The 23764-nt window shown below is 46.4% G+C and overlaps 1 protein-coding gene across 1 annotated transcript in view; it reads left to right on the top strand.

Annotated features, from left to right (window-relative positions):
* The first annotated feature begins 13782 nt into the window (after positions 1 to 13782).
* LOC147114879 (delta-type opioid receptor-like) overlaps positions 13783 to 23764 on the top strand; it is an 84053-nt gene continuing 74071 nt past the window's right edge. The window contains exons 1-3 of the mRNA XM_085992926.1: positions 13783 to 14163; positions 14754 to 14851; positions 15526 to 15796. Coding sequence (XP_085849052.1) covers positions 15534 to 15796 — 263 coding nt within the window. The 5' untranslated portion in view covers positions 13783 to 14163; positions 14754 to 14851; positions 15526 to 15533. The remainder of the gene's footprint in view (positions 14164 to 14753; positions 14852 to 15525; positions 15797 to 23764) is intronic.

Raw genomic sequence — 23764 nt, 5'->3', positions numbered from 1 at the left:
GCCTCTATTATGGATCCCGTATGCTTTTTTAACTGCTTTCTCAACCTGCCCTGCCACCTTCAACAGTTCTTTGTATTTTATGGGATACACATCATTGTAGTGCCACCACATTTTAATGCACTTATGGGCTACGGTAGTGTAGTGTATGTACCCGTCTACCTTTAAGGAAACTATTGTATGTAACCGTTCACCTTTAAGAGAACTACTTTAGGGGTGGCACTACTTGTTGGCTTCTGTATACTGTAATACCGATAGTGACCACACCAGTATATAAGTGTTGTGGCAGGATTGCTGGGGCAGATTCGCCCTGACCTTCGAATAGTAAAGACCTGTTTGTTTGTTACTTCTGAAGTCTGTGTATTTATTAACTGCACAACCCACAGACTTTACAGTGGCGACGAGTCCGATCGTACCCTGTGGCAAGACTACCAAAGCAACGAAGAGCGTCGAAGAGAGGCAACCGCCCTTGTCATGCTGCTGAAAGAAAACACGAGGCTGCAGCAGGAGGAAGGAGGAAGACTTAGCAATAAAAGCTTCCATCAGCAACAGGCACTGACTACCCTTCTACCACGGTGCAGAGTGAGCCGATCAGCTGGAAACAAGGCGGCCGCGGAGACTGTGAGTAGGGGAAGGTGTAGAGAATATCCGGAGGATAAGGGTTGTGCACTCGACCACGGTCGAGGGGGAACGGAGCCGGTCAGAAAGTCGGGTCCAACGGCGTCGTGAGACAGTCGGACCTCGATCAGCGGGAAAAGCCGGGCAGCGACCGCAGCCACGAAGCGCTGAGACTGGGAGTAGGCGCGGGAAGAGAAACCCAGCCGCAGCCGGGGAGGGAAATACCGGTCTGCGAGAGGACTGGGAGGCGAACAGGAACCGTGCGGGTGGGAGAGAGAGACAGAGCCGAGCAAGGAGAGAGAGACTGCACGAGAGCCAGTCCAGCGGCTGAGCTGTTCTCCACCAACGGGGTACCCAGAGCTGGTGGAACCGAACGTGTGGGAGAGAGAGCGACAGAGCCGGGTACGGAGAGAGAGACTGCGCGAGAGCCAGTCCAGCGGCTGAACTGTCCTCCATTAACGGGGGTACCCAGCGCCGGTAGAGCCGTGCGGGCGGGAGGAAAAGACAGAGCCGAGTAAGGGGAGCTGTGCGGAAGCCAGCCCAGCGGCTGAACCTGTCCGCTGTGGGGAAAGTGTACCCCTTCCACCAGGGAAGAAACGCGGGAAGCCGCCATTAGGCGGAGAAGACGACAGAAGCGGGAAACCGCCAGTGAAGTGGGCGGGGCGAGAAGGAAAGAGCGGGAAACCGCCATTTTCACGGGAAAACCGCCATCTTAGAAATAAACAAATAAATAAGAATACTTAAAGAAATACTTGTGTTGTACCCAAGGAAAGGAAGATGCCTAAGCGGGCGGACATCAACGAGTTTAATTCGGAGATAGAAGACTGGGCCATGTACGTAGAACGTATTGAGATACATTGTAAGGCTAACAAAATAGCTAAGGATGAAAAAGCTTTAACCTTACTTAACATGATGGGTGCGAAAACATTCGGGTTGTTGAAGCATCTTCTCTCACCAGCTAAACTGGCGGATCAGACTTTCGAGGATATGGTAGCAGTGCTGAAGGATCACTTGAACCCCACACCGTTGATGCTGGCTGAACGATTCAAATTCTACGCAAGAACACAGAGGAAAGACAAAAGCAATGCGGAATACTTGGTCGAACTGCGTAGGCTAGCGAAATACTGCCAGTTCGGAGGGAATCTGACAGAGGCACTGCGTGACAAGTTCGTATGCGGATTGTCCAAAGAAGGAACGCAGAAGCGACTACTGGAAGAAAATGACCTCACACTGGACAGGGCTGTCCTCATAGCGGCATCGCACGAAGCCGCAGCGAAAGGAACAGCGGAAATGCAGCTAAAGGCGGCGGCACTAGGGGTGGACCAAATTACTTCGAGCACAATAAAATGCTACCGTTGTGGGAAGACAACACACGACCAGAATCAATGCCGGTTTAAAAACCAAGAATGCAGGAAATGTGGCAAGATCGGGCACATAGCTAAGGTATGCCGGTCAGGAGCAACGCACAACAATAAGGAGTCACCACAAAAATGGTACGGGAAGGTGCAAGAGGTGACTAAGAAGAGTCTGAGGGAACAGAAGTCGGTCTCACACTCCAAATGCAAAGGACTGGACAGTCTGAGAATTCACAACGTGAGCAATGAAGCTGACCGACAAACTATCTGGATAACGCTACAGATTGCAAAGGTCCAAGTAAAAATGGAAGTGGATACCGGATCGGCGTTGACGGTCATGAATAAGCATGACTATAAAAAAAATTTCAAGCATATTCCACTACGGGATACGGAACTAGTACTACAGACATACACGGGGCACAAAGTATTCCCCATCGGAAAGATAGAAGTCAAGGTGAGATACAAGGATAAAGATCATCACCGGTTGGACCTGTATGTATTGCCTGAGGGACGACCACCACTTCTGGGACGGGAGTGGATCCGAAAAATAAAGTTGGACTGGCAGTCACTAAACACCATGACGGTGGATTCCGAAAAAGAGGATGTCAAACCTGAACGGTTGTCCAGAATATTGGACGAAGCTAAGGAGTTATTCCAGCAAGGACTGGGAACACTGCGAGGAATTAAAGCAAAGGTTAAGATTGCAGAAAATGCAAGCCCAAAGTTTTTTAAGGCCAGACCTTATGCAATACGACCAGCTGTGGAGGCAGAACTGGAAGAACTTGAACGATCAGGGGTTCTGTCAAAAGTGGACTGGAGTGAGTGGGCCACGCCCATTGTTCCCGTCATGAAGTCCTCACCAAGTAATAAGCCAGGGGGACCGGGGAAGGTCCGTATCTGCGGAGATTTCAAGATCACTGTGAATCCGGTGCTTCACACGGTACAATACCCGCTTCCGCGGATTGAAGATATCTTTGCTTCGTTGGCTGGAGGGAAGCATTTCACGAAAATAGATCTGGCTCAAGCATATCTACAGATGGAGGTCGAGGAAGAGTCACGCCAGTACCTCACCATCAACACTCACAGAGGCTTGTATCGCTACAATAGACTGGTCTTTGGGGTAGCTTCGGCGCCAGCAATTTGGCAGAGGGCCATGGAACAGGTGTTACAAGGAATTCCAAGCACGCAGTGCTACTTAGATGACATTTTAATCACGGGAAAAGATGAGGAAGAACACCTCACGAATTTGAAACTGGTACTCACCAGGTTGAAGGAGTATGGCCTTCGGGTCAATCGCAAGAAGTGTGAGTTCTTCCAAAAACGGATCTCATACTGCGGTCATGTCATTGACCGAGAGGGACTGCATAAGCCACCTGAAAAGATAGAAGCGGTCGTGAAGGCCCCCGCTCCAGGAAACGTATCACAGTTAAGATCATTCTTGGGGTTGATTAATTACTATCACAAGTTTCTGCCAAATTTATCCACGGTGCTGCATCCGCTGAATGACCTGTTGCGGAAAGAAACACCATGGAAGTGGAGTGAAGAATGCAAAAAGGCTTTTCGCAGAAGCAAGGAGTTGATTACCTCTGAAGAAGTGTTGGCTCATTTCAACCCAGCATTACCCCTTCGTCTAGCTTGCGATGCTTCCCCGTACGGAATTGGGGCAGTACTCTCGCACAGGCTACCAAATGGCTCGGAAAGGCCAGTGGCTTTCGCGTCCCGATCATTGACACCCGCGGAGCGAAATTACGCCCAAATAGATAGGGAGGCCCTCAGTCTTGTGTGGGGCGTGAAGAAATTCAACCATTACCTACAATGTAAAAAGTTCACATTGCTGACAGACCACCAGCCGTTGGTGTCCATATTCAACCCAAATAAGGCCGTTTCCACCATGACAGCACAAAGGTTACAAAGGTGGTCCGTGTTACTTGGGGCACACCAATACGAAATTGAGTACAAAAGGTCTAAACAGCATGGAAATGCTGATGGGTTGTCCCGCTTGCCATTGCCGATGGTAGAAGAAGCGAGTATAGTGGACCCAGTAGAGTTGTTCCACTCATCCATAGTGGAGTGTCTACCGATAACAAACTCAATGATTGAGAATGAGACAAGGAATGACCCGACTCTTTCACGAGTCTATGATGTAACAGTGGAGGGATGGCCAGCACAGAGCGAACCAACACTGCAAGCATTTGCACAGAGGAAAGAACAACTGTCAGTGTGTCGAGGAACCCTGATGTGTGGATCTAGAGTGGTGATTCCACCCAAACTCCAAAAGAAAGTGCTAAAGGAGCTGCACGAAGGACATCTGGGTGGAGTAAAGATGAAGAATCTAGCAAGAGCGTTTGTGTGGTGGCCAGGCATTGATGGAGACATAGAGGAGATCACGAAGAACTGCCTAGGATGTCAGAGGGTTCAGAACGCGCCACCCCAGGCTCCTCTGCATCCATGGGAGTGGCCCTCATCGCCTTGGCAAAGAGTACACATCGACTTTGCTGGTCCATTTATGGACTCGATGTTTCTAATAGCGGTGGATGCCCACTCCAAGTGACCAGAAGTAATTAAGATGACCACCACCACGACGGAAAAAACCATCACAGTGTTAAGGACTATGTTTGCTCGGAATGGCCTGCCGGAACAGATCTGTTCAGATAATGGACCACAATTTGTGTCTGAAGAATTCAAGAAGTTCTTAAAGAGCAATGGGGTTAAACATTACACGTCAGCCCCATACCATCCCGCCTCCAATGGATTGGCTGAAAGGTTTGTCCAGACCTTCAAGAAGGCCGTAAAGGCCATGAGTAATGAAAACATAAGTCTACAACATAAGGTGGATAGCTTTTTGTTGGCATACCGAAATGCAACACATGCGGTCACAAATCAAACTCCCGCAATGATGTTTTGTAATAGACGCCTAAGATGCCGGCTGGATTTACTAAAACCAAACGTCAGAAGAGACGTAGAGAACTGGCAATTCCAGGGCATGAACGACAGGGTCACTAGATCTTTCCAGATCGGTCAACGAGTGTTGGCCCGGGACTACCGTACTGAGAAATGGCAGCCTGGAACTATTGGGAAAAGGCTGGGGCCGTTGATGTACACCGTGGACATTGGAGACAATATAATAAGGCGTCATGTTGACCAAATCATAGGGTCCGCCACAAATGGGCAACCGACTTCACCACTTTCTCCGGGTAAGGTTGAGACTGAGATACCCAGAACACCTACTTCCGACCTAGTGATACTGGAGTCAGCTGAACCTGACACGGCTTTTCAAGCCGAATCGAACTAGCCAGAAGCACCTCCTAGCCCGCCTGAAATGACGACACCACTGCGGCGTTATCCGGACAGAATCCGGAAACCCCCAGAAAGACTGAATCTATGAACTGTCTTACATAAACCTGCATATATGTTAGAATGTATGTTCACTATGGACTTAGTATGTTGAAAGCTAAAAAGGGAGGATTGTAGTGTATGTACCCGTCTACCTTTAAGGAAACTATTGTATGTAACCGTTCACCTTTAAGAGAACTACTTTAGGGGTGGCACTACTTGTTGGCTTCTGTATACTGTAATACCGATAGTGACCACACCAGTATATAAGTGTTGTGGCAGGATTGCTGGGGCAGATTCGCCCTGACCTTCGAATAGTAAAGACCTGTTTGTTTGTTACTTCTGAAGTCTGTGTATTTATTAACTGCACAACCCACAGACTTTACAGGTAGCATAGTGGTAATGTTACTAGACTAATAATCCAGGAGATGTGAGTTCAAATCCCACCATCCCACCAGGGGAATTTAAATTCAGTTAATTAAATAAATCTGGAATTAAAAAGCTAGTATCAGTAATAGTGACCACGGAACTATCAGATTGTCGTAAAAACCAATTTGGTTCACTAATGGCCTTTCGGAAAGGAAACCTGCCGTTATTATCCATTCCGGCGTATATGTGACTCCAGACCCACAGCAATGTGGTTGACTCTTAACTGCCCATTATGACAAAGTACCTTCACCACAAGGACTGCAGCGGTTCAAGCAGGCAGTTAGGGATGGGCAATAAGTGCCAGCCTTGCCAGTGACACCCATATCCTGTGAACGAATAAATTATAAAAAGGTGATCATGGAGAATGAAAGGGAACAGCAACCAATAATACTTCAATCCAGTACTTGAAAAAAAAATTAATGCTCAATTGAATAAGATATATAAACTCAAGAGACCCTAAGTGAGATTTCTAAGAACATGCACCACACATGGGGCCTCACTTGCTAGCATGGATCATAAAAACAAATCAATGGTTGGAAAATTGAGAGATCTGCACCACCTAGGCTCCATTGGTGGCATGGGGTCTCAGATAACTTACCCCCAGAAGTTAAAATACTGGAGAACAGATATTCCAGTTGGCAGGATTGGACCCGCCAGTGTAGAATGAGCATGCAAGGACTGGGAAATTGGACAGGGATCCCTGTTGCTGGGCCTCTGTGCTGCCTCTCAAGACAGTACCACACCTGTGGTCTCCTTCCAACTTTCTTAGATGACTGCACATATGCAGAAAGCATCAGGGCCAGGCTGCCCTTACAGCAGCAGATGAGATGTAGACTGCAGCACGTTCCTCTGGGGCCTCAGCTGTTCTGAGATTCTGTCCACCGTAGTCCTTAAAAGTTCCTGGAAGAAAACAACACCCAGTCACCTTATATCCTTCTTTCTCTGAGGGTTCATTGAGAAGCAGCAAAATAGGAATGAAAGGGCACACAATTGCAGGCACCAAGGGGAAACATAAAAAAAAAAGTGGGAAGGCACAATGATCTTTTTGCATGAAAGTGTGGTAGCACTACAATGATGAGTGCAGTATTTTTGGGGGAAGTGCCTTGAATATTGGCCCTTTTGCTGTAGAAATAATGGTGAGGCTGTCAGCGCGCATTGTTAATAAAGTGTAAATTGGATGATACGTTAAACTGAGGCCCCGTCTGGTCTCAGGTGGACATAAAAGATCCCATGGCACTATTTCAAAGAAGAGCAGGGGAGTTATACCCGGTATTCTGGCCAATATTTATCCCTCAATCAACATCACAAAAACAGATTATTTGCTCATTATCACATTGCTATTTGTAGGTGCTTACTGTGAGCAGATTGGCTGCTGTGTTTCCTACATTACAACAGTGACTACAATTCAAAAAGTACTTCATTAACTGTAAAGCGTTTTGGGATGTCCCGAGGTCATGAAAGGCGCTTTATAAATGCAAGTATATCTATCTATCTAAATCGGACAGCCAATTCCGGTGACCGCACATGCACAGCTAAACATGGAAATCAAGAAGTTCCTGTTTGAGTTGCCCTGCTCCTCCAGAAGCTTAGCTACACCGATATCTCGCTGAGAGACTCGGCATTGAAATACATGGAATGCATGAAGTTGCAGTACTTATGTGATAGATTCCTGTTAAAAAACTCACCAGAAAAAGTTAGGCCTTGCCCATTCCAGTGTAAGTACATTTTTAATGGCATGGTAAGTCTTAATTACAACCAAACAGCCTCACAAGCACTGAAAATTAACTTTTACAAGTACCGAGTCTCATTCCTTCAGATTTTAATTATTGTTGGAGATTTTGAAAAACTTATAAATTTAAACTTTTTAAAAACTTTTTCATTCTGTCCTTTTTATCTCTGCCGCTTAACCCCATATTTTTTCCCTCTCTTTATTTTGTTTTCTGTACATGATTTGGCATTGAATTATAACTTATACTTCCTGGTTCAGACTCTGTGTCCCTGAGTAACAATTGTTCAATCTGACTGGTTAAGAAAAGACACAAGTACGATAGCAAAATACTGCAGATGTTGGCAGCTATCTTTTGCCCTGCCAGTACACTTTACACCTAATCCCAGCCTATTACCATCTCGTCTAGCTTCTAATCTCTTTTACTTCTTTTGTTTCTTTTATTCTTTTGTCCGATCGCAGCCCTGCCTCCGATCTAGTTTCTTTTCTTTCCAGTTTTGAAGAAGGGTCCAACCCGAAACGTCAACTCAAATTTCTCTCCACGGATGTTGCCTGACCTGCTGAGTTTTTCCAGCATTTTCTGTTGTTATTAAGAAAAGACACAGTTGCTTGCCCTGTTCACACAGGTCTCAGATCCCCTGTAGAGGGTGCCATGCTGAAATGGCTTTTGAATCACAGCAAATTCCAGTGCAAAAGCCCATAGAAAGTCTGTGGGCAATTGTAAGTATAATGAACAGTTGGCAGCATTCGTTCACCACTGACCACAAAATCTGGGCCAATATTTCATAAATAGTGGAGAGGAAATTTGTTTCTGATAGTCAATTATTGTATTTGGAAAGGGGAATATGGAGTTAGGACTGCTCTTGCCAGGAGCTGAGCTAGCATTTAGAAAGATGTCCTGCATTAGCTGTCATACTCAAAGTGGTGTATCTGTTTGAGAGGGGATGTCCACAGGGGACCCCTGCACTACCTGCCTGCACCTAGTACTCTGCCTGTTGGTCACCCCTTCCCTTTCTGCCTGTCCAGCCTCTACCTGCGGTGTGTCCAACTCCCTAAACGTGCTATTCACGACGTCCTCAGCATCGCAAACGCTCCAGTATGCAGCCATTCACAGCTCCAGTGCCACAATGCGGTCTGTCAGTAGCTGCAGCTGGATACACTTCCTGCACATGTAGTTGTCAGGGACACAGGAAGTGTCCCTGAGTTCCCACATAGCGCACGAGGAGCATACCACGTGGCCAGGCTGTCCTGCCATGACTTACCCTTTAATTAATTGAAATTAAATTAAATCAAATAAATCCCACCAATTACACTACAGTTAAATGGTTTACCAACAGTCCCTGCTACACCAGAGAGACCTTAGTAACTATAAACCACAGAGTTAAAGTTTAAAAAGAGAGAAATACTCACCAACCAATCACTTACCTGCTTTCTGGTGACGTCACACTTCGATTACTTTTTACTTCTCTCCCTCCCTCTGAGTTCAGGGACTGCAGATTAGTAAGCCTACCTGGTTTCGGAGCCGCTTTTTAAACTGCCGCCTCGGTCACCTCGTTCCCCGCAGGTCCGCTGCCTGCTGCCGCTGCTCTGAGGCCTACCTGGTCTCGGAGCTGCTTTTAAACCGCCGCCTCATTCTCTGCAGGTTTGCTGCCTCCCGCCGCTGCTCTGAGGCCTACCTGGTCTCGGAGCCGCTTTTCAACTGCCGCCGGTCAGCCGCCTCATCCCTCGCAGGTCCGCCCGCCTGCCGCCGCTGCTCTGAGGCCTACCTGGTCTCGGAGCCGCTTTTCAACTGCCGCCACTCAGCTGCCTCATCCCTCGCAGGTCCGCCCACCTGCCGCCGCTGCTCTGAGGCCTACCTGGTCTTGGAGCCGCTTTTCAACTGCCGCCGCTCAGCCGCCTCGTCCCTCGCAGGTCCGCCCGCCTGCCGCCGCTGCTCTCTGTTCCCTGTTCAGGTGGAGATAGAAGTGTGTTGGTTTCTATATGTGTCTGTGAAGGTGTATACTGGTGGGGGCTAAACACCTCTGTGGTACCTGATGAGTCTTGCCTCCCTGTATTCTTGCTCTTCATCCTGTAAGTAACAAAGCTAAAAGCACATTCCTCATAGCACCTCCACTTTGCCAGCCATCAAACCTGAACGCTGGAATTTACCCAGTCCCGTGCATATGGGTTTGGGGGCGGGTCAGCAGTAAAAAATCGCAGAAATTGCCAGCACGCCGGGAACCCGCCGACTTCTGCATTTAATTCGGACACGTTGCCCAGCGCATGATGGACCCGCTCGGGGGAGGAGGGCGACCTCATTGAAGTACTTAAATGCTTGTTGAGAGACCATTAAGAGACTTTTTAACCTCAGGTTTTGGCTTTAACTTCTTGCGCACGGGATTCATGCACCTTGGGAACCTCGCCTGTAAAGGGGAGGAGGAAGTTCAGTGGCCATTGTGCGAGTCCATTAATTGACAGCTGGGAAAAACACAAATACTCACACATTACACTGCCTTCTTGCCTAATGGAAAGGCTCTTGCTGACTCCATTTAGTGCAGAGATTTAGTTGTCAGGAGTTTGCAGGTCATTTCTGCATCCTCGGAGGGCATCTCACCACATTGTTAGTCACTATCAGAACATTGAGGGATTGGTCTTCTGATCTCCACTTTACCTGCCATCTATTACATCAGCATGGGTGCCACTTATGCTGTCTTACCTTCAATCTCAGAATCGGACCAAGATAAACCCCAGCATCAACACCAGCAGCAGCCAAAACACCAGCAGCAGCACCAACCACAACAGCAGCCTTCTCCTCAACGACCTGATGCTCCACAAGAGAGAGGGGTCAGCACAGGGCTGCACCGCACCACAGGTGATACCCCCAACACAGGGTATACAGGCAGAGGATGAGCTTCCTGGACATGACTGAGCAGCAGTGCTAAAGGAGGCTCAGGCTATCTCACCAGGTCATCGCAGACATTTGTAGCTTGCTGGAACAAGACCTGCTGCCCAGAGGACCTGGTGGACACACCTTACCAGTGGCTGTCAAGGTCTCCACCGTCCTCAACTTCTTTGCTTCAGGCTCCTTCCAGCAGACATTTGCAGGATCTCACAGTCAGCCACACACAGATGCATCACCCAGGTGACCAATGCCATGTTTCACAAGTCAGCCAATTATTTAAACTTTGCCACTGATGATGCCAGTGTTAATGAGCGGGTGCTCGGCTTTGCGGCTCTGGCTGGCTTCCCACAGGTTCAGGGCATCATCAACTGCACACATGTGGCCATTAAAGCACCCCCCTCATCACCCAGGATTGTTTGTGAACTGCAAGGGCTTCCACTCCCTCAAAGTGCAGCTCGTCTGCAACCATAAAAAAATGATCATGCATGTGTGTGCCAGATTCCCTGGCAGTTGTCATGACTCTTTCGTGCTGCGCCAGTCCACCCTTCCGCACCTCCAAACAAACTTATCGGCTGGCTGCTTGGAGACAAGGGCTATCCACTGAAGATGTGGCTGATAACGTTATTGAGGAGGCCAAGCACTGAGGCTGAGGAGCATTATAATGACAGCCACATGTCCACCAGATGTGTCATAGAGCAAGCAATTGGCATGATGAAGATGTGCTTCAGATGCCTTGACAGATCTGGAGCAGCCCTTCAGTACACACCAGCCAGGGTCTCCAGAATTATTGCCATTTGCTGTGCGCTGTACAACATAGCACAGCAGCGAGGATTGGAGCTGCACGATGAGCAAGGCGCAGAGCACACAGCCTCTTTAGAGGAGGAGGAGGAACAGGCAGAAGATGAGGAGGAGGAGAAGGAGGAATCTGAGGTGGAGATGGCACCAGCAGTGGTGCACATTGCTGCCCGGGAGGCCCGGGATGGCCTCATAATGGCCAGATTTATTTAACTTGTTCCAGTGCACCCATATGGCTGCCACATACTGTACTAAGTTCTCCACCCCCCACCCCTCCAACAACACTACAAAGCAGCCCTACAATGACCAAGCCATTCCTCTCACCCAAACCCCCATTGCTCGAGGTTAAGTAATGTTTCACCATTCACTCCAAGTGACAAGGCCACTTCCCAGGTAGCAGGCAAAAATGGACAAGACCAGAAAGTGGTGCAAAGAAATAAATTTACGTGCGTCATAAATAGAACTGAAACTTATCACAAACATTTTTTCATACATCCATTTGCGTACCCTTGTGCACCTAGGATTGTGTCTTTTTTCTTTTCAATGTGCTTCCAAGAGGTCCAACCCCTGTGGCTTCAGCAGAGGTGGAGGCAGGCTGCTCACTTCCCTGCTGCGACTGCTTTGACACTTTTGGTGGACATCCTCTGGGTTTTGGAGCCTGTGAGGGCCCCGCCAAAGACTGCTCCTCCTGCAACTGTGCAGGGGCAGACTCAGCCATCAGGATTTGGGAAATCATGTGGGGGTCTGACTGAGGGGGAGGCAACAGGGGAGAAGTGTGAGCACTTTAAGAGCCCTTACTTCATTGTCCCCTCTCAACATGGGCCACCCACACTTTCCTGCTAGCAAGGAGCTGGAGAGCACCCTGCTACACATCAGTGGGGTGATGAACGCCCAAGTCTACGTTTATATCCCTCCTTGAGATGAGATCAATGAGCGGCTGCCATCTGTTGTCCACAGCTAGCATGTTCTTGTTGGACTGGCACATTTGCTGCTCCATGCAGTTGGCCATCCTTTCCATGGAACAGCCCACGCCACTATTGCTTGCGAGTTGGTGGTGCTCATGTTGGAGATGGACTCCTTCGTTCTCTATACATTTTCACACACCGCGGCTGCAAAAGCTGGCAGAGCCTTATGCAATTGTTGCTGCCCCTCAAGATCACCCTATTTCTCGATGGCCCCCGAGGTTCAGCATCTGCATGCAGCTCAGTAGAGCTTGTAGTGTCCTGTGCCCTCCGGCAAGGACTCTCCACTGCTGTCCCTGTCAACACCAAAGGCTCTTACTCACTTGTGATGTGAGAGACATCAGATGATAACACTACTCTATCTCATGCAGGACCCACCGAGGTGTGAATATCTGCGCTGGTGCTGGCTGTGCATGGGTCTGCTGATGCTGCACCCTCTGATAATAGAGCTCCCTCTGAGGAGTTGTCTTCCTCCTCCGGCTGGACAGTGGTGGGGTGGGGGGTGGCATTTGATGGACCTGTGGGAGAGTAAAGAGATGAATTAGAAGTCTTATAATAAGAATGGGTAATGTTATCATTATGCACATGATGACATTTCATTGGATGCTGACATCAGTCACCATATGAGTGACTGTTGTGTGCCATGTAGCTGTATGAGATGTAATTCTGCCACCGGGTTGCTGGGAGAATTAGGAAATCCACCTTTCAATTTGGATAACATTTCTTATGAGGTGGCTTAGGTCTTCAAAATTTAAAGCTTCCCCTCTCTCCATCTCCCACCACCAGCAGCTCTGGAACTCCAGAGATCTCTAGGGCCTCCTCCTCTTCTGGAGTCAAATGACAGAAGACTGGAGGGCCACTCCAGTTCTCTGCCTCTCCCTATTGTTGTGCGCTCTCTTCTCCTGCAAGGAGGGGAAGAAGAGAACTTTGAGTGAGAGTGATGGAATGAGTGTAAGGAATGGCTGAACTACACTCGTAGAGGGTGATTATGAGGGAGTGGCATGACATTGCCAAATGGCCTCCTTCTGTGGTGTTACTTGCTATGGTTGCATTAGGATGAGGGTGAGCATCAATAGTGGTTAGTCAGATGGGGATGTGAGTAGGCACATAGACAGAGGGGGATGGGTGGACCTGCAAGGTAGGCTGGTGTGAGGAGTGACATGCAGGAGTAAGCTTGGGAAGGCAGAGTGATGGGGATGTGGTGATAGGCTCATCAGGATGAAGGTGAGTGTGGCATTGCACTCATCTTTCCTGACCTCATGAGATCATTGAATCTTTTCCAGCTCTTGAGCCACATCCTACTCATGACATGCCTGCTACTGACCTCCTCTGCAATTTCCAGCCATGCCCTTTTTGTCTCTTTGGGTGGTTGTTTTCGGCGATCGCCAGGAAAGAGGACTTCCCTGCATGCTTTTACTACCTGCATCAGAATTTCCAGGGAGGTATCGGTGAATCTTGGTGCTGCCCTCTGCCTTGTCTCCATAACCCACAGTTTTATTGTGTAACTGAAACCTCTGGGAACCACCTTATGCGCTCTTGCATCAACTTTCAAATGAGATGTGAGCAAGGCTGCTTTAAATATCCGCGCTGAAAACGAGTCATTGGTGATGTCATCAGACCCGCTCCATTTGATTGTGCTGGGAAACGCACTTGACTGTTTTAATTGGGGCCTTTGAGTTAAACGTGCAGTGCAGAATGCGCTGTTCAAATCGTCGGGTTCCCGATCTACTACGCGGTCCGCACGCATGTAACCCGACTCCAAAGTAAAGATTGCGCCAGAGTTTCGGTGCTCCACTGCTCCAACAATTGCCACAGACCCCAGTTCCTGCATTCCCACTGGCTTTGCCATTCACTAGGTTTTTGGACATAAAGCCATAAATTATTGACCCCATATTTGCCACTTACCTTTAGCTATCTGCAGCTGTATCTTTAAATGCGTAGTACTTTTTAGAGCTGCTAACCTGACAGATATTTCATCCCTCCAGCCCCTTGACAGCTGCCGACGGATTGGCCCAGGACGATCTGGTGGGGGCAGCTGCGTTCTGTTCTTGCAGGTGCAAAGTGATTGTGAGTAGATCCTGTTGGAAGATCAGCAGAATTAGGAAATCCACCTTTCAATTTGGATAACATTTCTTATGAGGTGGCTTAGGTCTTCAGAATTTAAAGTTTCCTTCTGGCCATTGAAATAGCATCCTACCCAGTTCTGGTATCGATGTAAATGCTTTTAAATAATGTACAGCCCCAACCCTTGGAATAAAACTCCCTTTATGGTTCAGCCATTTAAAAGTTGTAATGAACGTAAACACGCAAATCACAGTTTGTGCACTGGACAATCTGGAAATTAAAAACCATCACTTGCAGCCATCAAGCAAGGACCTTTCAGGCAACACTCTAAATAGCCGCCTGAGAGGATTGTTCTGCACTTTAATGAATGTAACATCATGCACACGTATTCCGTGCAGTGCAGTGAATGGATTTAATACTAATGCCATGAACTGTCTTCTTTGGAAAAGATTCACGTGTGTGAGTGTGTGATGGTGTAATAACATATTTAGGGATGGGAACTGAAACAGACAACATATCAGATAAACCAATTTTGCACAGGCCTCCTTTTATCATCACTCAAACTGCAAACTTGAACATTTTTTTTGGAACAGGCTTTTTCACCTTTAGAAATAAAAAGGACGAAGAAATAACTGTTGTGTGTAGAGACGGGATCCTGCAGTTTATTGAAAGATCACCAAAGCGCTGAAGGGTGAGTTGATGTGTCGACTGATACAAATGCATGATGTTTCATCAAGAAGTAATTTAAGTGCATGAATTAAAATGGTTATGTGGGCGTTTGCTAGATTTAGTTCACCACCAGTTCCTTAATATAAGATTGCTATGGCGAGCTCTGAAAAGCGGCAGTCAGTGCGGTTTTACAGAAGATGTACCAAATTCTCCGATCTCCAATAAACGCCTCGATTAGAGAGCGTCATCGAGTCGATGTCACGTTGGGTTTCAACTGCTGCAGCCCAGTAGCGACGGAGAGACGGTACCGGGGATACGCTGCCAGTTCTCAGATCCTGCAGCAAGGATCTCTCGCCCTTCACACCTCACCGTGCCCACATCAAAAGTTGGACAGTGAGAACGTGAGGCTTCTCCCCGCTTACTTCACTGTTAAACGGAAGCTTTCAGTCTCGTCTCTTCAATTAACCTGGGTGAGAGTTGGTAATCGGGCATGGTTTTGTTTAATTTCCCTTTAGCTAATATTTTTGTATCCTGATCCTTTATGTCCAGCATTGTAGGTTTTCCTCCTAAACCTGTTACGATTTGTATGTAGATTTCTGGTTGATTTTATTCTAATTATTTTTATTCTAAATATCCTATATTTTTCTGTTGAAATAATTGTCATATGTTTCCTTGTTTGTTTTTGCTTTTTTTGAGATGCGACTATGGGTACTCCAGTGGTGATTACGAGGGAAGACATGGGTTCCAAATATATGTTACACTCCTGTGACGAATGTAGCCCTGGCGTTATCCTAAACAGCACTTTCCCACCCATGTCTTACTATTGGGAAAACAGCACCGACTTCCTTGACTTTCACAGAAACGGCGCCGTGGGCAGCCTGGTCCCCATCATCATCACTGCTGTCTACTCGGTCATTTTTGTGGTGGGTTCGGTGGGCAACTGTCTGGTTATGTACGTGATCGTCAGGTAAGAGGCTTCAGTTCGTTTGTCCCTTTGGTTTGGCATTTCCACGGTTCCCCAGTAGGATGCTGAAGTTAAAGTTTCGGGGAGACCAAACGGACAAAGTAAAGATTAGTTCTGGAAAAATGTAAGAAGTGTTAAAGTAAAATAGTGAAAGAAAAGTTAGTTGGTGGAACAGTCTCAAAGGAAAATAAACAATTGCCATAGGTGTAACCTTTGTGAGGTGGAATATAAATGAATCATGGCAGGATGTAGATTAATAGTCATAACAATGTTGCCACGGGAATTTGGGGTTTAGTGCAACTTCTGTAATTATTTTACTTACAAAAAACAAAAATACTTGAGAATGACTAACGAGGTACAATCTCCTCTGTTATCCACGTTAATGGCTGCAGTCAAAGAACACACATTTAACACAATTACGCGAAGGCCAGTGCACTACCAATGATAATGAAATCCCTAAATCTCTATTAAATTGGACCAGACGGTTCGTTTTAGAATTGCAACGCCCCCAGATGGGAGCAATCGGCAGCAGCCGACAGATTAATCCAAATAGTTCTCACACAAATAATTGGACATTTATCTGTCTCAAATGCAATTGCAAAAATGTATATACATGAATTAGAGGCTGTGTTAACAATGTCATTATTTTTTATGCAGGGAGAGATTCAGATGTATTAACAAAAAAAACTGCATATGCTGGAATTCTGAAATGAAAGCAGAAACTGCTGGAAACGCTCAGCAGGTCAGGAGCATCTTGATGGAAGGTCATCAACCTGAAATGTTAACCCTACCTTCCTTTGTCCACTAATGCTGCCTGACTTGCTGAATGTTTCCAGCATTTTCTGTTTTCATTTAAGATGTAATAATTTGTGTTGAGAGTTGGTTTGTGAGGCACATATGTTTTATGTTATGAGCACATAAAATTGATTGCACAAAGGTGCTGATCTAGTAGGAAGAATGTGCCAGTGTTGCATGTAAGCATACACACACATGCTTCTCTGAAATGAAGACTAACTTCTCTATTATGTAGAAAGCATAGTCATCAGTTCCTTAGAGTATGCTGTACCCCAGTGTCCTAACAATCTGAATCCCAGTTTAAGTTAATCACCTACTAACTTTGACTCCAAAATTTTCAACTGCTGGCCGTCTTATTCTTGCCTGAAAAATGGGAGATTGGCAGTTGAAAATCTAGGGCGGGGGTCACCTTGGCTGCCCAGTTGACACCCAAGAGCCACCTGATGCAATTTTCAGGTAGGACTGTAAATGGGTGAGCATTACACCTGGCTGTTTGAGATGAATGGTTGCTTAGATATGCAATTCAGGATCCTAGTTTGCAATTTTCCGGCACAAATGGCCATGCTCCGCCCATTTGCACCAGCTCCTCCTGGCTCTACAAAAGTATTGCAGTCCGCTGCCGGTGCACATTCATCTACAACCCCCCTACCCCAGATTGGCTCCTCCTTCCCTGGCCTGACCTGTTGGCTGGCTCAGTACAAGAACTGGCCTATTTCCTGCTCTCTTACAACTGGAGAGCTGCAGTGGAGTGGCCCTTTGGTGCCTGCAGCTTTGGGGTTACATTCAAATAAGTTCTGAATGTGAAATGTTTTTTGACAGTCTTTGTGTGGGCAGAGTGGCTGCTCCACCGACTTCACACCCCTTTTGGGCAGAAGTCAAAAATTCCCCCCCCAAAAGTGTCCACAGTGAAGTCAATCCACAGCATTTTCCTCTGGATTTTACTATGTTGATTGAATTGAACAATATACCCACACTCCACCAACTGTTTGTTCAATACAGTACTCTTTTTGTCTTAAGAGGATGCATTGTGTTCGGCAACCACCTGTCATTTACCCATGTGGGTAGAATGAAGTTGCCACATTCATATTGGTTATCACTGGGGAGTTCAATAGATTTATCAAAAAATCTGTTTGCATATATACAAAAAGACATATTTATACATCCATAGGCCAGGTGTATAAACTCTTTTTTCCTTTTAATACTAGATAGACCTGGATATTGGATTGCAAGAATGGATATAGCAAAGGGTAGTGGGTGATTATGGCAGTAAATCAGAGATGATGCAATGGCAACAGAGTGGAGTGTACTGGCATATATAGGAATTTAAAATTTATGAATAATTGTTTGGATGAGTTTAGTTAACCCATTATTCCTTGAACATAAAGACCCTGACATTACATTGTGATATTAGCATACAAATACTTAATGTATTAAATTCCTTTGTCCATTAATATAGCAGGCAAAGGAATTTCATATGCACGTGTTAAATGTTTGTATGCTAATACCGTAGCATACTTTAAAGGAGTGCAATTTATATGAAGTACAGAGCATCTTTCTACCATTTTAGGTACATTTTATAATTTTAATTAAAAAGTCTTCTATTCCCAACAAGCTGCAAAAATAGGCAAACACCAAAATAAGCCTTTACATTCACCTCCATCTCTAACAAACACACACAAGTGAAATGTGTATATATATTAAACATCTTGTGTATTGTATACACTTCCTGTAACACTTACCCCATCACACATTTCCATATACATTTTATCAATCACACATTGTTAATTGGCTCCAAATAAAACAGAAGCAGATCAGAGCTGATAACATAGGGAATGTATGAATCAATAGCAAGGAAAGCAGCTAGAATACTGCCAAAGATAAATTACTGAGGACATATGAAAACAACCAATCAGGCAAAACTACAAATAAAATAAAAAAGACGAACACTCAAATTAATTAATTCTTTTTGAGAACATTTTGTTTGCCGTTTTTTTCTTAGTGGTTGAAATTTCTGATGTCTAAAATAAGATGAAAAAATTACACCTTTCACAAAAAATAATTGTCTTTGAATACATTCATCATTGTTTTTACTTGAAGCTTAGAACTGTGACTGTAAACTAAAGAGAAATCCTGCAGTATGAGAGTCTGCAGTGTACACAATTTATCGAGGTATTTCAGTAACACTTTGTCAACTCAACTGGAAAAATGTTTCTCTTCAGCTCTAAAGTTTTTGTTTTGCCAAACAATTTGAAGAAAAGCTTGAAGGAAAAATTTCAAAAATTCATTCCAGTGAAGGTTATATTAAATGGTGGTAGATTACCTGAGTCTTCAATAGTTTGCTGCAAACATGGATTAAAAGATCACGGGCTGCTACCTGTAATTTTCTGATTCATACTTGTGGTGAGTCGAGTAAATCACCAAAGGATTCACAAACTCTAGTTGATTTAAAAAAAAATAGAGAACCAGTGTGTGTGTAAGTATATGCATGCATATATGTGAGAGAGAGAAACAGGAACAGAGGCACACTTTAAATATGACAGACAGCACTGATCATACACCTGCAGCAGTTTTTGTCTATCACTGAATTTCAAACAATCTAAGGCAAATTGGGGGCAATTTTCAACTGCTGCCCGCCCTGTTTGTTTTGGAAAATGGGGGTGGTCAACAGTTGAAATTGGAAAAAACAATGCCCACCCATTGGCTGGCTGGCGCAATTTTTCAGGCAGGTAGAGTTCCTGGCCCCACAAACATCTTCAGGCTCACTGCTAGCCACGCTGTGGACTCACAGATTGCTTCACCTCACTCTTCGTGGCCTGACTTCATGGAGGAGCCACTGGATTCTCGCGGCCCCCACCCCACCAACCCGCCCCCTTAGTCTGCTCACTGAGCATTGGCAACTCGCCAAAAATATTTAACTGAGGCCTGACCATGAAAATGGTTCAGACAACTTGCTGGAGCCAGAAGGTGGATATAGTGTGAGCCTTGCTCACCACCAACCTATTGTGGACTGTATTTTACTTTGTTTTTGAAAGCGATTTGAATACAAACTCAAATTATTTTGAGTAGGTTTTCATTAAATTTTAAAAGTAAAAAGAATTAAAGTAATTTTTTCTTTCAGAAAGCATGTCAAGCTGAGAGAGAGAGAGGGAGGCAGAGGCAGTCACACTATCCTTTTGTTTGCAGTTATAATTAGAAAACAACTCACTGCTTCAATAATATTTGTTTATCCAACTACTGTGGGTGAGCTAAACAGTAATGGCCACGATTTTATTTACCTCGGCGGGTCCGTGGTGGGCGATGTCGGTGGCGGGTCCAGGCCCCGCTGCTGGCTCCATCCTGCTTTGTGAAATTACTTTCTGTTGATAGGGCTTGTTAAGCCCGCCCAGCGCATTTCCCAGCCAATTAGAGGAAGCAGGTCTGGTGACATCATTCATGACGCATCATCAGCCGGTTTCCTTTAAAGGGACCATGGCCAACTTTATTTTGACATTTGTGCTGTCGGTGTTCTACAACATTTGAAGTGCTGCAAACACTGATAATGGTGCAGGGCTGCACCCAGGTTCTCCCATGACTCCCTCCATATGCTTATGGAGGGAGTCAGAGCATGTAGGGAGGTCCTCTTCCCTTCCAATGGGCGGAAGACACCTCCCCAGGAGACCAACACAACCTGGTTGCACATTGCACTGGAGGGCACAAGCAGTGATAGGGTCAGGAGGACCTGGGTGCAGTGGCACAAACCTTTCAATGATCTCATTAGGTCATGAAATGTTACTACAATGCCACACTCACCTTCATCCTGCTGTGCCTCTCATCACATCCCCATCACTCTGCCTTCCCTACCCTACTCCTGCACATCCTTACTCACACCAACTTAACTTGCATGTCCACCCATCCCTCTCTCACTATCTACATTATCACATCCCATCTCATTAGCCACCCCTTACACTCACCCTCATCCTAGTGCAATCATACCAACTAACACACAATGGTAGCCACTTGGGTGTTTTATCCAATGTTCATGTAAAGTTTCTATTAATGTGCTGTTAAACATGGAAACCTTTATTTTCAACACTTTGCATTCTTGGACAGATTTGTGTGCACCTTTGGAAGTGGCTTAGTGAGTTGCAGTGAATGGTGAGACATAACGGTACCCTCTGCAATGCTGGTGAGTGTGAAAGGAATGGCTTGGACATTGTAGGGATGCTTTATGGTGTTGCTGTGGGATGGTGCCAACCTGGTGCATCATGTGGCAGTCAGGGTGTACAGCATCAAGTGAAGTAAATCTGGCCATGGTGCGGCCATCCCTGGCCTCTCGGGCAGCAGTATGCTCGGGTGCTGATGCCCTGTGTCCTCAGAATCACAGAATCACAGAAACCCCACAGTGCAGATAGAGGCCATTTCGGCCCATCGAGCCTGCACCGACACATATCCCACCCGATCCCCGTAACCCCTACACCAACACATATCCCACCCTATCCCCGTAACCCCACGTATTTAATCCCCCTAACACTAAGGGTCAATTTTATCATAGCCTATCTAATCCCCCTAACACTAAGGGTCAATTTTATCATAGCCAATCAACCTAACCTGCACATCTTTGGACTGTGGGAGGAAACCGGAGCACCCGGAGGAAACCCACGCAAACACGGGGAGAATGTGCAAACTCCACACAGACAGTCACCCGAGGCCGGATTCGAACCCGGGTCCCTGGCGCTGTGAGGCAACAGTGCTAACCACTATGCCACCGTGCTGTCCTGTGCAGCATCAGGTGATTGTGGAGAAGGTTGGTCTTGTTGGGGCTGATTGTGGTCTGATTCTGAGGACCAAGGTGAGACAGTATAAGGGGCACCCATGCTGATGGAATAGATGGCAGGTGAATTAGAGATGACAGAAGTATTCTATCAATGGTGAGAGAGTTCTTCCAATGAGGTGAGAGCAGATGGAGTGGAAAGCCTGCAGAATCTGTCCTGGAAATGGACTGAGATACAGCTTGTGACTGAGGAAAGTGATGATCTGTCAGGTGTGAGCTTCTACTGTACATTTGAAGCTGTCAAGTAATCAGCTGGAGCAATGGCCACTGAACTCCCGCCTCAGGTTGACAGATGTTGTCCCCGAACAGTGTGGTTCCAGTGGCCATGAAGTTAAAGTGAAAAGGTAAGTTAAAAAAGTCGGTTAATGATCTGTTAACTAGATGTTAATAAGATTAATTGGGTCCCCTGCCGCTGCCTGTCGGGTCTGCTCAGTGCTGACAGACCCGACATTGGAAAAGGCGCGTGGCCACCCGATCCGCCACCAAACACGCCCGCTGACTCCCTGGAAAATCCTGGCCTAAGTATTTGGCATTGAGTGGAAAATCCTGGATGCATGTGACGTGATTTTGTTTTTGTATATTAACCTGATAACAACACAGAATTTTTTAAGCAGATTTGTATCCAATAACATACTTTGGGACTTATCCCAGGTATTTAATGCTCATTGTTTGCTGAGGTAATTTCTGGATATGTTTATCATTAACAGTATGCTTGCCCATTAACAGAGGATGTAGGTTATAAGCTCTACCACCCTCAGCTACCTGAAAGAGATGCAAAATTTGCTGAATTGATTTTGCTGTTTGAAAGTAAAAATATATTTTGTTATATAACCATCTGTTTACTGTCTCAAAAAGGCAAATCCAAAGCCACTGAGAGTGGAACCTGTATATTAATTTATGCAGCTGTGGCATTTATTTATATAAGCAAAATAGTTTTTCTTGTGTGTCCAGGATAGTGTTCTGCAACAATGGCCGTGATTTTAATGGAGGAGGCGGGTTGGAGACCAGTTGCCTGGTGGGTGGCTTCCGGTCCCGCTGCCGGTTTCAGCCGCTCTCCAATCTAGATTTTCAGTTAAGTGGGCTCATTAATTCTGCCATGCGCGCTACCCGGCCCAATGAGTGGGAGTGGGTCTGCTGCTCGCCTCTGACGTCACTCATTCAGTTTTTAAAGGGCCCATGTAGCCTTAGCTTCTCATTTCCTTTCTGCTGCTCTGGGAATTGTCCAGCTCATTATGACTGCTGCAAGGGCAAAGGCTTCTCCAAGGTTTGCTGAAGACTCCCTCCAAGCTCTTGTGGAGGGAGTAAGAGGGCGCAGGGAGATTCTGTTCCCTGCTGATGGCCGAAGGAAGCCTCCTCAGCAAACCAAGGCAAGGTCAGTTTGCTCATGCACATGGGTCCAGTGCCGAAAATGCTTCAATGATTTTCTGCACTCATCAAAAGTGAGTATCACATCACACTTTACTTCAATCTGCTTCCCTTCTCTTCTCATCACCAGCACGCTGCATTGTCAGCCTGCTCCTCCACATCCCACCTTACCCTTACTTCCCTTGCACCCTTACCTATCCCTCTCTATGTGCAGATTCATTTCTCCATCCTATTATGCACCTCTCACACTTGCTCTCACTGTTATGCAATGACAACAACTAACAACGCACAGATAGGCTCCTTCCTCTTGGCACTTCACTCCATCTTGGCCTCCCTCTAAGCTTCTATGTTATGGATTCTTCACACTCACTCCATCAATTTCGATGAAACTCAACTTGTGTCCCTCCTTGCAGGAAAAGATTGCCCATAATAAGAGGGAGAGAGCGAAGACAGGAGGAGGGTGACCATCCCTTTCGACATTGACTAGCATTGAGGAGATTGTGGGAGTTGGCGAGGAGCTGGAAGTGGGGGACAAAGAGACGGGCGTATTAGATGAAGCTGTTGACAGAATAGATTTTAAACCCTCTCATTTACATTTCATGATTGACTGAAATGGCAAATGATGTTCATAGAGATTGACTTTTGATCATCTGCACAATAGGATATGTCTGCTACCTAAATATCAGGGGAGCAGAAATTGGGTTGTACCCCCTTTGGGGCGCTAACTTTGCCGGGGTGCTAAAAGTAGTGCCCTCGCACCCAAAATTCACCGGTAGCACCCCAAGAGATGACGGGGGCGCTACTGGAAACACCCCGCCTCCCTCTTGGGGTGCTGTGAGTGAACATCACGGCGCTATGTGCTGCAGCGCCACGCTCTGCGGAACGTCACGCCACGGTACTGCAGGCCTTCCTCCCCTTATTAAAGGGGAGGGGCTGAGTGCAGCGTGACCCAGGGCCCAGCTGGGCCACCAGGGATCAGAGTGCCGGCAAAAGAGCCCAGC

The sequence above is a fragment of the Somniosus microcephalus genome, chromosome 7, assembly GCF_052327205.1.
Source record: "Somniosus microcephalus isolate GS21.2 chromosome 7, FLI_Smic_1.0, whole genome shotgun sequence".
Lineage (NCBI taxonomy): Eukaryota > Metazoa > Chordata > Chondrichthyes > Squaliformes > Somniosidae > Somniosus > Somniosus microcephalus.
This window is presented reverse-complemented; position numbering and strand designations above follow the sequence as displayed.